The 14,249-nt window shown below is 49.6% G+C and overlaps 1 protein-coding gene across 14 annotated transcripts in view; it reads left to right on the top strand.

Moving 5' to 3' along the window:
- The first annotated feature begins 1,976 nt into the window (after positions 1-1,976).
- PPFIBP2 (PPFIA binding protein 2) overlaps positions 1,977-14,249 on the top strand; it is a 144,156-nt gene continuing 131,883 nt past the window's right edge. For 3 of the 14 annotated variants that reach the window (XM_046685236.1, XM_046685235.1, XM_046685238.1), the window contains exon 1: positions 1,979-2,130. In XM_046685236.1, coding sequence (XP_046541192.1) covers positions 2,059-2,130 — 72 coding nt within the window. In that variant the 5' untranslated portion in view covers positions 1,979-2,058. Of the gene's footprint in view, positions 2,131-10,383; positions 10,556-14,249 lie in introns of those variants that run through there. The other 11 variants (XM_046685232.1, XM_046685231.1, XM_046685234.1 and 8 more) reach the window with 10 other exon arrangements.

The raw sequence follows: 14,249 nt of genomic DNA, 5'->3' as shown, positions 1-14,249 counted from the left end.
AGGCTAGAGGAGAGGTTGCCTGTAACACGCAGTCTGCCTCTCATCTGTGGTATGCTTTCATTTGACAGTTCTGCAGGGCGTACCTGCCATTAGTAACCCACTCTAGTGCCTTAAATTCCTGCAGCTAGAATCACTCTTTTAGGTCAAGACATTTTCTCTCTGGGAAGCTCCAGTTAATGTGCCACTTTGTTTCCTGAGAACCAGAGCTGGCCAGCATGCAGGCCTGTGAACACTTCCTTGGGCTTCTCTCAGGTGAACTTTTCAGCTCCCCACGGATTTTAGAGAGCGTTGAAGTCCCTATGACCTATACCAGTGGTTTTTAAACTTTACTGCACATAAGAATCACCTGAGTGGCATTTAAAAATCCTAATGCCAGGCCACCCCCCAGACCATTAAATCTGAACCTCTGGAGGTGGGACCCAGGCAGTATTTTTCAAGTACCCTCTCCCAAGGTGGTTACAAAGTGTCAATAAGCTTGAAAGTCAGTTACACTATTTTTTAAAGTAATATTTTGAAAGTAATTGTATAGTTTTAAGAACAGACTAGGGGCCGGGGTCAGGGAAGTGGGTTCACTGGGACAATAACATGTGCGACTTGGAAACACCCATGAACCCGTGTGAACTGTGACAGCCTCAGTCAACAAAGGCCTCTCTGCTGCTATTTTAAGGAAGTGAAAGAACTGAAGGGTGTCCTGTTGTAACACAACTCCTGTGGGCCCCAGCCTTCCTCTGCTGGCTTTGCCCTGGGTCTGCTTCTGGACGGGTTCCTGTGGTGACCAGAGTCTCATATTTGCCAGTGTGGCTTAAATTTTGTTCACAGGTAAAAGTCTTCTGGGCACCCTGGTAACTTCAGACCACCAGAGCAATTTGAAAGATGTGTCTTGTGGGATTTGTCAACACTCCAGCCTGTAGAAATTTAGATAAAAACTGAGGCCAGGACGCTAGTGACTCCTGCCAGAGCTGGGGACTATGCCAGAGTCCCTGGTGTCAGTGCCATCTGAGGCCCACAGGGATTTTAATCAGGTGAACTGAGCAACTAGCCCTCGGAGGCCCAGGCAGGGCAACAACCTAGCAGTACAACCAAATGGGATTCAGGCCATACAGTGGGGAAAGGCATTGAACTGGGTCCCCAGGGCCCAGTCCTACCTTGATTCTAGAATTCATTCCTGTGGTCAGACATCGCCAAAGCTTTTCTTGAGCCTACGGAACCCCACCTTGGTGCTGGGCACAGGGGAGTGTTTCTTGCCCTCGGCTGTTCACAAGAACGGGCTCCAGTGTCTGTGGTTGGCACCGACCGCTAGAGGGACCTCCACGCCAGGTCGCGTGGTTCAAGCGACCGGACCCTAGGGTGTGACTCAGTTTTCCAAACTGAGGGGGTCACAGAGACAAGGAATGAGGCTGCCCTCGGGCCCACCTCAATTTGAACGGGATCGTAGGGGTCTGGGGAAGTCCGAACACCTTTGGGCTGCTGCGCTGGGTGTGCCTCTAATACGTTTTTTCCACGGCTTCTCTCTCTACTTGTAATTGTCGATTCAAGTTCCCTTTCTGCTTCCTCGCTTCCATTCTCTGAGACCGAGGAGCGGTACCGAAGGGCTAGAGAAGCCCAGGGGACTGGGAGGTGGAACCGCCTGGTGGCCTCCCCGTGGAAGGTGGCCCGGAAGGGTGCAGGAGGGGGAGGTGACAGGAGCGGGGAGGGCTCCAGGGAGTGGGTGTAGCCTCCGGAGAGAGGCGGGGCTTGAGAGACTCGGAGCACTGCCCAGGGGGCGGGGGCAGGGGCAGGGTAGGGGTCGAAGCCGGGGCGGGATAGGGGCTGAAGTAGGTTCAAGGAGGCGTGATTGTAAGGCCGGTCCCTACCGGCCGCAACGGTGCCCAAGAGAGAGGAGGAGTGGCCGAGGGGCCGTCCCAGAGGGGGTGGGGGAGCGGGCTCTCCGGGACGAGCCTCCCGCGGGTCCCCGCCCCCGTCACGTGGGCTCCAGACCCGGCCGCTGCCGGTCGGTCCGCTGGTTGGTGGGTCAGTTGGTCGGTGGGTCAGTGGCCTGCAGCTCGGTTCTCGGCCCTCATGTTCGGAGGTGGGAGGGACACGGGAGCGGCCCGCACACCTGAGCCGCGCGGAGAGGAGCCCTGCACCCAGGTCAGTGGGCTCTCCCCACACCCCCAGGCCCGCTGCGCTGTCCGGACTGGGAGTCCCCGCAGGGGCATTGCCTGGGGAACAGAGAGCCCCCAGATCCAAGAACCACTTGGGGCGTGCGGGTCAGTGCCGGTATGGGTCCCGGAGTGTGTCCTAGGCTCGAGGACGGGGACCCTTCCCCCCTTCTCTGGCTAGAAGATGGGAGGAGGGTATAACTCCTGTGGATTTGCTCCGAATCTCCAGCCAACCCTGCCCGGGATCTAGGGACAGTTCGCGGCCCTACAGGTGCCAGGATGCCCCGGAGATGCGCAGGGTGGTCGGTCAGCTCAGTTCTGTGTGGTATGATAGAGCTCTGGAGCAGCCGCATAATCTAGAGAGGCCAAGGTGGTGGGGAAGCTTACCGTCTGTTTGCCCAAGCAAATGTGTTTGCCAGAGCGTATGTCCAGACACAGGGCCTTGGCTGAGACCAACTCTACATTGTAATTGCGAAAATCCAACATGCCTGTCAAAATCTCAGGCCACTGCGTCCCGCTAGACTGCAAGGGGGGATGGTCCTGTTTGAAAGTGGGCTCCTCTCCCTCAGGACATCCTGTCTCCAGACCCCTGGCTTTTCCTCAGGTAAAAATAAGATTACGTATTTTAAGACCAGAACTTCCAAGTTTGGGTAGGATTGAAAGAGTCGTTCTAGCCAGTGTTTAATCCTCTTACAAAACAAATTTTATTTATATTTTTCAAGCAGCTGGATATTTGGTATAGATCCATCTCCCTTTCCATATTTTGGTCTACTTCCTGTCTCTTTCTTCATGTCTCCTCCCAGTTCCTTAATTGATTATGATACAGATCCGAAGTGTTTCCAAATTCTCTGTGTTTCCAAATAACACAAAATGTTATTTGATTTAGAGATTATTTCTCTTGGGTTTAAGAGAGGCAGCCCATTTGTATTCTGTTTAAATTGATGTTTAAACGACTTTGAAGTGGACGATGAGGGAGATTGGTGACTTTTTCACTTACTGCATTCATCCATGATTTTATTTAGTACATTATTATTATTATTACTTTGAGGTTCGTGGATGTGCCAGTTATTAGCTTTTTGCTACTGAGGAAACAAACTGAGAATCCTGGTCTCTTTTTTACTAGTAGGGTAGCTATGGCAGGTGCACTGATGTTAAGACTGCGTAGAATCAGATAAAGGCTATGAAGGAGGTAAGAGCAAAGAATTGTGGGCATTCCTGTCTTTCATCTGAGCAGGGAAAAGCTGGGATAATTTCAAGAAGCGGGTGATGTGTGTGTGATAGACCTCAAAGGATTTCTCCTGGGTTTCTCCAGGCAGAGGTGGGTGGAGGGTGATCTGGGTTGTGGGAGCTGTGTAGGCAGTCAAGCACTGGCTAGGCTAGCCATGAGAAGTGGCAAATGGTCCAGCTTGGCTCCTCTGGTGAGTGGTCGACAATAAAGCTGGTGAGAGGGATGAAATGTGGCCCCAGAGGGCCATGAAGGCCAGGTGCAGAAGTCTGGACTTTGAAAGCATGGGAATCAATAATGGGTTTCAAGCAGGGGTTGACTGATGGTTCTGTGAGTTTAAAGTCAGGGACCTTGGCTCTTGACCCTCCCAACCTCCCAAGGCTTAGCCTGAAATGGGGAAAATCCAGTAAATGTTTGTGGAATGAATGGTCAGGCAACACTTTAGAGCAGTGCTTCTCAGCCTTTAACAAGCTTAAGAATTGCCTGAGGATCTTGTTCAAATGCAGATTCTGATTCCTAGGTCAGGGGTGGGACCTGACATTCCGCATTTCTGCGAAGTTCCCAGTGGTGAGATCCCTTGGCTGTGGATAGCCAGCATTAAGAGCAGTAAGTTTGCAAACCTAGCTATGCCTCGGAATCACCTGGGGAGCTTTTAAACTCTTCCAATAAAGTTACTCTGGGGATGTTTTTATGAAGTTCCCCCAGGTAATTCGGCTGAAGGCCAGGTGGGAACTGCCGTCCTGAACTCTGGCAGTGCGGGCAGCAAGGACCAGAGGGAAAAGACACTGGGGGTGGAGAGGCCAGTTAGGACACTGGAAGGTCAATCCGGATAGAAGTGGTGAGTCCTTATGTTGGGCCTGAGAGGGTGGGACAGGTAGGAGAGACTCCAGAGAGATAGAATCAGTGGGCCAGAGCCCCAGGGAGTGGGTGGTGTCAGTTTCTAGACCCACTGGACAATGGAGACGTGAGGAGGAAGGAACAATTCTGGGAAAATTCGTGTTTGGACAAGGAATGGCCTGCCTTTTAGACTGTAACATTTGGGGTAAAATTTGGAAGTTGTTTTTCAGTCAGCCATCGGAAATTTTTTTTCCTGAAATACAAATCTGTTGATGATGCTCCCCTGTTAAAATCCTCTGGTGGATTCCCGATTCCAAAATGTGAGAAGGAAGAGCTAAAGTGGACACAACTGATGAGGCATTTAAACGTTTGTTAGGTTTCCAGGCTGTGCACCCCCATTCAAGAGGTGACACTCAGGAAAGAAAAAAAAAAGACGTGGCACTGTCACCACTTGGTGTGGGCACAACCAGGCTGAAACGCTTGGCAGCTGTGTGTGTCTGTTTCCGAGTCACTATCTTTCCTGCTTCCTCGGAGCAGTTCCACCTTATGCTTCCTGGCATCATTCTTTGGTTTCAACACTTGATGGCACCGATGGGTCTCAATTTTCACAGAATCCACAGGTAGTCTCAGAAGGGTGGGCTGTATCATTTGTATACTCTGAAAGCCAGGTCTTGTTCGATCTTGGGGATCTTCACTAGGCCATTCTTAACTCACACACCTGGTAAATAATCTAGGAGGCGCTGTCCTAGAGCAATCTGTTTTGTTTTAGACCCAGAGCTTTTCGAGGACTTTTGAGGTTCAGGGGGCTTCTGATACTCAGCTTTGTCTTCAGGAAATTTATGATTTCTGTTTAGTGCTCCTGGGTAATTCTTGCTTGGGTGCTCCTCGTTAATTCTCGCTTTCATTTCCTCTCTCTGTCACATACACATTTATGCACACTGAGAACTGAGCATTCATTGTGCACGATGCTTTTAATCGCCATGTTCCATGTCGTGTAGTAATCTTGGCCTCTGTAACGCATGTGTGGATGGAAGGTCTTGACAAGATGGGTTAGGATTGCCTCTCTGAAAGGATAAAGTTTAAGATCCTTGTTTGGCATTCAAGGCTTTGCAGAGGCAGGCAATCATTTAGTTCCCCAGCTGTTTCCAGTGTTCCCCAAACTGAGTGGCTCAACAATTTCTAGGCTTTCTGCCTTTCTGCCTTTGCATACGCTATTTCCTCTTCCTGGAAAGCCCCTTAATCTCTGCTCTGTGAGATGAATGGACTCTTATTTTATTTATTTATTTTTATTTTATTGAGGTCGTATTGGTTTTTAACTGTGTAATTTCAGGTGTACATTATTATATATCAGTTTCTGTATAGACTGCAACATGCTTGCCACCAATAGTCTAATTTTTATCCGTCACCATACATATGCACCCCTTTACCCCTGTCACCCACCCCCCAACCCCCTTCCTCTCTGGTAACCACTCATCTGTTCTCTTTATCCGTGTGTTTGTTTATCTTCTGTGTATGGTGTTTGTCTTTCTCTGTCTGGCTTATTTCGCTTAACATGATACCCTCAAGGTCCATCCATGTTGTTGCAAATGGCACGATTTTGTCTTTTTTATGGCTGAGTAGTATTCCATTGTACATATATACCTCATCTTCTTTATCCAATCATCAGTTGATGGGCACTTGGGTTGCTTCTACGTGAATGAACTCATTAATCCTTCAGGATGCAGATGAAACTCTTTTTTTTTTTTTAAAGATTTTATTTTTCCTTTTTCTCCCCAAAGCCCCCCGGTACATAGTTGTATATTTTTAATTGTGGGTCCTTCTAGTTGTGGCATGTGGGATGCCACCTCAGCATGGCTTGATGAGTGGTGCCATGCCTGCGCCCAAGATCCGAACTGGTGAAACCCTGGGCCACCAAAGCAGAGCACGTGAACTTAACCACTCGGCCACGGGGCCGGCCCCCAGATCAAACTCTTGAAACACGTCTCCTCTCTCCACCCCTAAATCATTTTCACTCTGCTCTGTAATACTATGTTTGTATAGCATCAAATATAGATCTCTGCTCTGGTGCTTAGACACTTTATTTGCATGTCTGTCCGTACCCCCTCCAAACTCTTAGTTCCTCTAGGGCTGCATCAGCCTTTGTGTGTAGCCCTACACTTAGCAGAATTCCAGGAAGAGTTTGTGGTGGACATGGGCCTTGAGCTGACTGGCTTTGCAGTGTTTGCCTCAGTAAAGGGGGAATGGGGCAGGTTATTTTGTGCCAGAGATGAGGGAAGGAACAAGAGCAGAACCTGAAAGACTAGGGCAAGCCCAACCAGGCGTGGCCCACATGGCTAGAGTCATAATGTGGCTTGGGGAGGGGACATTGGGAGAGGTGAGGCTGGAGTCTCAGGCTGGGGAGACATCATGGAAGGCCTTGAAAGTGGAGCTAAAGAATTTAAATTTAATTCTGATGACATTGAAGGGGTATGGAAAAGACAGTGAAAGCTGTGCTTTCAGGGCTGGGAAGGACAGGTTGGAGGGACAGGAAGGAACTTACGAGAATGCACTGTTGGAATAACCCATTGGGGTAGATTAGGACCTAAATTAAAGCAATCCAGTAGGGATGGAGAGGAGGAAATAGGCGAGTGAGCTTGCCAAGAAACCCTGCAGGATTTGGGGACTGATTGGATTTGAGGGAGAGAGAAAAGAGTCAAATTGGACACTGACATTTTGTGCTAGTTTGCTGGGGGAAGAATGAGGCAATTGTTAGCAGCATGAGAGCATGGAGGAGCTTCTTGGAAGGGGGAAGGGAAATGAGGGTGGTTGATTCCTTTGGAATCAGGAGAGAGCCTTGGGTAGTTTCTTGCATGCCCCTTATATTTTTACCCATGAGGATGGTGACGCCCAAAGAAACCTACCCAGGGTCACCCAGCTTCTGGTGCACAACCCAGGCCACCTGGCCCTATAGCCTGGGGCTCTACCCTTTGTAGCACAGTGGGTTTGGCCAGAGGAGAGCTGCCAGAAGGTCCAGATGGAGATTCCGTTAGGCAAGAAAAATGGGAAAAAGACCGGGTTTGGGAGGAATTCAGTCTGCAGAACAGATAAGGCTGGAGTCTTATAGGTCAAGGACTCAGAGGGGAAGTGTCTACTGGCAGCCATTGCCAATGGGGGTGTGAAGGCTCCTGAGTCCTTTCTGTCCTGTGGCCTACTGTACGTGGGCTGATGGGAAGTAGGGAGTGCTTTTATGGTATCGGCACGCTTACACTTGTTAGTGTTCAGGGTGGATACGTGTGTATTAAATGGTTTTTCTGGGAGTGCAACTACCAATCTGTCAGCTCCATGTCAAGATGTATTCCAAGACTAAAACACCTTTTTTTTTTTTTTCCCAGACAAACTTTTAGGGACACGTCCAACCAGTCACAAGAAGTTGCCTGTGTAGTTCGGGAGTGGGGGTGGTGGTGAGAGCTAATCTGGGGAAGGCAACCAGGCGTGAGGACCTTTTCCAAGCGGAGGCCTGTGTGTTGGGCCGGTGTCAGGCATCCAGATGGTTGAGTGAGGGCCACAGCTGTCAGATGAGAAGACAGGACCATATCTAGGATCTGCCCTGCTGCCAAGAGACTCAGTGGCCCTGAGGGTGGATTTCCTCCCCTCCTCACTCCTCCCTTTCACACCTTTCTGCCTGGCCAGGCTCTTAAGCCTCCTGCCTCGCAGGATGACTTCTGCCTTTGCCATGGCCTTTGCCGTGGCAGCTCTCCTTTGCTAAGGAGAGCTGGGTGCTAAGCAGAGCTGGGTGAAACATTTAGATCATTGCCTGGCATGTGGTAATTATCAAATGAAAACAAAGACACAAAGAATGCTGGGATTCAACTTTGAGGGGAAACTTGTCAAGCCTCTTAGCTCTTTTGAGCTGTGTATCTGGGTCTGGCAAGCTTCTACCTCATTTTGTTTTGAGTTTTCGTCTTTTGATTTTTTACTGCTCAGCCACGGTAAAGTATCAGGGTCAGCCATAGATTGCAGACTTGAGATTTGGTTGTCCATGTCTCAGAAACAACTTAAGCAGGAGCGAATGGGGACAGTCTACTAATAAATCTCTAGGAAGAGATTGTTAACCCAGATGAGGCTATGGGGAATGGGTCCTATCATGGCCTCCCCGCCCCTCCCAGCCTATAGCTGCTGTGACATTCTTAGGTGGCTCTGCTTTTGGTATCTCTGTTTCCTCCTGCTGGTGAGGACAGCCATAGGGGAGGAGGCGATCCAAATCCCAGGGCTGCTTCGCCTGCTTGGGGATAGCCAGTGCTTGCTGGTCACTGGGAGTGTTCTGCGGGCATAGTCAGAACTCCTGCTCTGACTCCCGGGTAAAGACATAAATCCACAGTGACTTGTGTGTGTGGTTGGAATGTACCACTCAGATGTAGCTGGGCCTTTCGGCTGGGCAGGGCCACTCCTGTGACTGTACTGGGGTGTCCCAAGAAGTCTTAGCAAACTTCTCTAAGAGAGGTAGAGAGAGAGTCTGTTGTAGGGATTAAGGGGACAGAGAAGGGCAGAGCCACAGCTCCGACTAGGTAGACCAAACATGGGTCACCTCTGTTCTCTGCATGCATACGTGGCAACTCCTCTCTTCAGGGCCAACAGTTTCCTTCCACCAGCACAAGACCTTGTTTTCCCTGAATCAAAGATGTTTTCGCATGAATAGCTAGCTCGCTGGACTGCTTCGTGGAGGCAACAGAGGCGTAGCGGACTGGCCCCACAGAAAGCTCCCTCCAGAGAGAAGGATAGGGTGGAACTTTCGGCTTTGGTGGGTTTTACAAAGGGTTTGTCTCATGACGTGGGTAGTGTTATTCTCATTTTATGGGAGGGAAACAGGTGCCAGAGAAGTAAAGCGATATATGTTTCTTTTAAGATTCCAGAATATTAGATTTAATTTATTGTCCAAACTGGGACACTTTTGAGAGTGAAAGTTGGCGGACAAATGCTCAACTGGAGGGGATCCTGGGATGGCAGGACTATCTCGGGCCTACTGGGGCATGTGGTATCAAACTCCAAATGCAATAAGCAACCAGGGGTGGGTAGGGGTGCGGGGAATTGGGGAAAGAGGATGACAGTAGGGGGATGGGAGAAGTTAGAACTTGAATTTGGGTGGGAAAGGCAGATTTTTCCAATTCAACATTTTACTAAAGCAAAGAAATAGTTCTTGGCTCTGACACTTGACCTTGACGGGATGTCATGAAAAAGTTATATTACATAAGCTCTGCTTGCGACCGGCCAAGACATCTGGTTCTTTGATGCAACGCTGCTCACCCGGTAACAACAACAAGCGTCCTGTGTGTCTGTCTAGGTTTTCGCTGCCCAGCTCACTGGAGCTGCACAATGCCTCAGGCGGGGATTATTGTCCTGCTTCTGGAGAGGAGGAAACTGACTCCTCCTGCCCACCCCCGCTCCTTCCAGCATGGAAGGCAGTGGTTTCTCCACCATGAGGACTTAGCTTCCCTGATCTCTGAGGACTCTGGTAGCTCTAGAATGTGTACTTGGAATCAGACAGGCCTCCATTTAAATCCCGGCTCTACACAGACTAGCTCTTGCTACTTTGAGCAAGTCTCTACCTTTCTGAGCTTTAAGTTCCTTAGCTGTCAAATGGGAACAATAATAAGCTTATTTCCTTTGGTTCTTGTGAAGGTTAAATGAGGTGATGCATATAAAATGTTGGCTACAGTGCTTAACACATCGACAGTGGTCAATAAATGGTAATATTATTGTTATCATCCTCATCTCAGGAAGCCTGGCAAAAATACTTTGTCAAGAGGATTGATTTACATCATCCAGAGGGCTTATTCTGAAATTTCAGTGGGGAGGTAGCATGTTCTGAGCCTCCAGGTGTGACACAGAAATGTGTCACACAGCCATGGTGAAGGTGAGCCGGAGGTCCAGGAAGCAGAAGTGCACAGCAGAGTGGGGAACAGCCTGGTTTCAGATGGCTGGTCACCAACGTACAGGATAAGGGTGACAAACAGAGCTCAGAGCCCAGACCAGCTTGATGAGACGTGGCAGGGTAAGCGCAAAGTCCTGCCCTCAGGCTCCAAAAATCAATTGGTGTGTCTCCTCCCCGACCATGTGGAAAAACCCACATAAATTGGCTTAGCCTGGCTGCATTATTAGAAGTCCTGAGTTTAGACTTTGCTGGGGGATCATCCTACTTTTCCCTGCACTGGCCCAAACTGGCTATATCTGGAGGTTGTACCCTGGGCGCCACACTTTGGAAGCAGGTGGAGGAAGGACCCTTACTGCTGCAAAGCTGGAGCCCCTGTCCTGCAAGCTTTGGAAGGACCTGGGACAGACAGGAAGACAACAGGCTGTGATTGCAGTTTTCAGATGGGTAAGGGAGCTACCATGTTCTGTGTTACTCAGAGGGGGCAGAGTTGAGGGTCCATGGTGGTGACGATAGAGGGAATTAAAGAGAAGGCATATTTCAGTTTGATGTGATGTAAGAAATTCCAAATAACTGAAGCGTACCTCTAGGGCCAGGCAGCTGTTTTGGAGTGTGTATTGGAGTCTGCCTGAAGAGGGTATTGTCCAAGTGGTATTGACAAGAGAGGAGTTTGTGAAATAACAGGGGAGGCAGGGTTTGCTCAAAGGTAATAGGTCTAACTCAAAGTGCTGTAGGATTTTAGGGGGATAAATGGTGGCTTCTGAGCAGAGAGGTGACTTGCAGCAAATGTAAGGTGGAAGGAGGGTGGAAGGCTGGGGAAGGGCAGCTGTAAAGCTGGGCGGAAGCTTCTCTATCTCAAGTTCCAGGCTGAAGTCCCACTCAGTAACGGGTTGTGGGAGAGAAAGGCTCTGAGGAAATGCCTTTGTGGGCTGAAACTCTGAGGCTATGATCCCGAAGAAGTGATTGTGCTGTGTGTGTTCTCTGCTCATGCCTACTTTGGCCCCGCCACTTGACGAGGGCATGAAGGCTTTGACAGACTCATGGGACACCTCCTGAAGAGTTTGAGAACACAGCGTCCTGGAGAACCAGAGCCATGTGGTCTGAGACACTGGGCTCACAGCAACCAAGAGGCGATGGTGAGTGTAGGAGGGAGCCAGCCAGGAGGGCATTGGGCACAACACTAGGAAGTCTGACTGTCTGTCTGTAGCCTGGGCCACAGAACAAGCTTCCAGCCCCAGGAGGAGGCAGGGAAGAGCTGTGGGCAGCAGAGCCTTGTTCAAGTAGGTTGAGGTTTTGGGTGGGGTGTGGATGGGAGGATGGAGAGTGCTGTGGTTAAGCAACATGGATGCCTGAGGGGCACACAATCCTGGCCTGGGTGGCAGGGAGGAGAGCCTGGCAAGGTGGTAGGAAGGGAGGCCATGGAAACCCCAAAGTCAGAATTGGCCCACTGGATCTAGAGAAACGCACCCTTTTAGGAGCAGAGGTAGAGCATAATTCTTAAGTATTCTAGAGTAAACAGACTTGTGACCTCATTTATTATTTCAGTCCCCAAATGATTTTTGAGCATCCTCTGTGCTGAGAACTTTGATGGTGGGAACATGAGATGAGTAAGACATTCCTTGCTTGGGTAGAATTTAAGGAATGTACCCCTTACTCAAAATAGACAGTAATAACCACAGAGGAAACAGTGAAAATTCAGAGAAAGGAGAGGTTGGGGCACCAGGCGTGCTGAGGAGGTGGCATTTGAGGTGTGTCTTGAAGGAAAGACAGGGACCTGAGACACCCCTTCCTATGGGGTGAAGAGCATTTCTAGCAGAGGGAACAGCAAGGCCTAAAGAAAGGCATGGGATGGTAAATTAAGCAGCATGTGTGGAAAACAGCCAGTGGTTTGGTTTGGCTTGAACTGAAGAGTAAGTGAGGTTAAATGGGGAACAGGGATTGGAAATCATCATTTATTAAGTACCCGCTATGCATTAGGCACTGAGCACAAGAGTCATCTGTGCTTGCTTACATCTTATGGGAGCCTTTTAGGACTTTAACCAAGAAGGAAACTGGTTCAGGATAAGTGACTTTCCCAGGGTTCCCTAGCTGGTGAGTGGCTGAAATGAGATTTATGCCCAGCCTACTTGATCCCCAGACTCATATTGTTCTGTCTCTTGCCACCATGTTGAGAGTCCAGCTTATTCAGTCTTAAATTTACTACAAAGACCAGCTCCTCATGTTGAGGCAGGAAGATGGTCAGTCTTCATGTGTCAGATGACATTAACCTGTGAGAAGCACTTGGTGGATGTGGCCAGATTGTCATGATACACAGCCCCAGTAAATATTTATGTGTACACACACATACATATTTAGGAAGTAAATCTCTAAAATGGTTGGAAGTTGCACAGTTGTTCCTGGTGTTAAAGAAACTGTTACTTGCTGAGCGCTATAGGCAATTGCTGATTTCATGGCTAGATTCCTCTATTTTCTCTCCCACTCAATAAATTATATTAGAATGGGGCAAGATAACCCTGAATCTTCTCTAACTTATACAAAAAGAGTTTTGGCTTTAGTTGCTTTATCATTAGGGACAAGTTACTTGCAACCCACCACACCTGTTGGGGAGCCCAGGGAGTCAGCCTTAGAGGGATGTTAAGCAAGATGGTGCTCTAGAGTGGGTTGGAAGGGTGGGGTGAGGGATGAGAGTCAGAGAACCTTGGGCAGTAACCCAGGTGGGGCTGTGGGGGTGGAAAGGAGGGGCTGGCACAGTTCAAGAAGCTTTTGCTTGCAGCCTGCCTGTGCAGGAGTGTGGAGTGGGTGCTGGGGTACCTGTGTGAAAGGAAAGCATTGTTTCCACAGTGGCCTGTCAGGCTCTGAGCAGGTGGGTGCTGGTGGTGGCTATCTGCTGAAATTGGAGTTATTTCTTATCTTGTAGAGCTAGCCAGTCCTTATTGCTGATCAGCTCTGCCCAGGGCCCCATCCTCTGTCCAGCTTGGCCTCCCTTCTAGAGCTTAGGACCCACATCTAGCCTTGGCACCTGCTTCTGTCCTCAGGGTGGACCTGGGATCCTTCACGCTTCCTAGTGGGAAGGTTTCCCTCAGCCCAAAGAGAAAGCCTGAGGAGACCGCCTAGGAAGGTCATGGTGCCAGATAGGGTAGCATCTGGACTACAGTAACTTGGGACCTCATGTTAATAGAGGACTTCAGGTGGGATGAAGCTCTACCCCCATGTCCTGCTTACTAATCACAAGCACTTTGAGAACTGTTAAGGGGTGCTCCAGGGTCACAAATCTAGTCCTTAAATAAACCTAGTGACAAGTGAATGAGGAGTGGTGTTCATGAGGAGGATCCTACATGCTACCTGAGACATGCTTCTCGTGGCATCACTGTTACACACTGTGCATGGAAACCTTTCTTAAGTACCTCCAGGAGTCAGTGCCTGCTTGGCTCTAGGTGTTCTGTAAGAGTGTGGTGTCCACTAGGAGTAATTTCTGGCCTCTCTGGGACACAAGTACAACTTGGTCGTCTTCTGTCAAGGCCACCTCTGAGTTAATAAGGGATCTCCCGATGTCAGTGACCTGGGACCGGGAACCTCCTGCTTCAAGGCTGAAACCAGCTACGAATGTGGTCAGGATTTGGCCCTTCCTCTCCCCCACCCCCAGAGCCCAGCTTCAGCCTCCGTGTTTGGGGTCTCCCAAATCCATCTCCCAAGCTGTGACTTTTCTGCCAGGTGCCTGCCCCCAGGTACCCAAATGGCACATGAGCATCATAAACTCTGCCTGCTTGCTGACCCTAAATGGGGTGCCTGGTGAGACTCTGGCAGAATGGCTGAGGAAGGCGCCAAGGGGCTGTAAGAGCAGGCATGTGATCGACAGGAAACTTCTGCTCTGGGCAGCCTAGTGGCCCTGGCCATCCTGTCAGATATACTGGAGGGTCACAGAAATCTCAGAGCAGGTTCACTGTGTTTGTACCCACAGCGTCCACCTAACTGAGGCTCAGCTCCCAGAGATTTGGCAGCTTCTCAAGGGGAGTCAATGTCATATTTTTCCCTGATCCTAACATTTAGGCCCTCATAAAGGGACCCTGATTAAGGTCTTAGCTAAATGTGTCTCTGGAATACTGCGTGCTCTCTGAGAGGGGAGAGGCCGGGTGTCACATAT

Source organism: Equus quagga, chromosome 14 (assembly GCF_021613505.1).
Source record: "Equus quagga isolate Etosha38 chromosome 14, UCLA_HA_Equagga_1.0, whole genome shotgun sequence".
Classification (NCBI taxonomy): Eukaryota; Metazoa; Chordata; class Mammalia; order Perissodactyla; family Equidae; genus Equus; species Equus quagga.
Note: the sequence above shows the minus strand (reverse complement) of the source record. Positions and strands in the feature narration are given on the sequence as shown.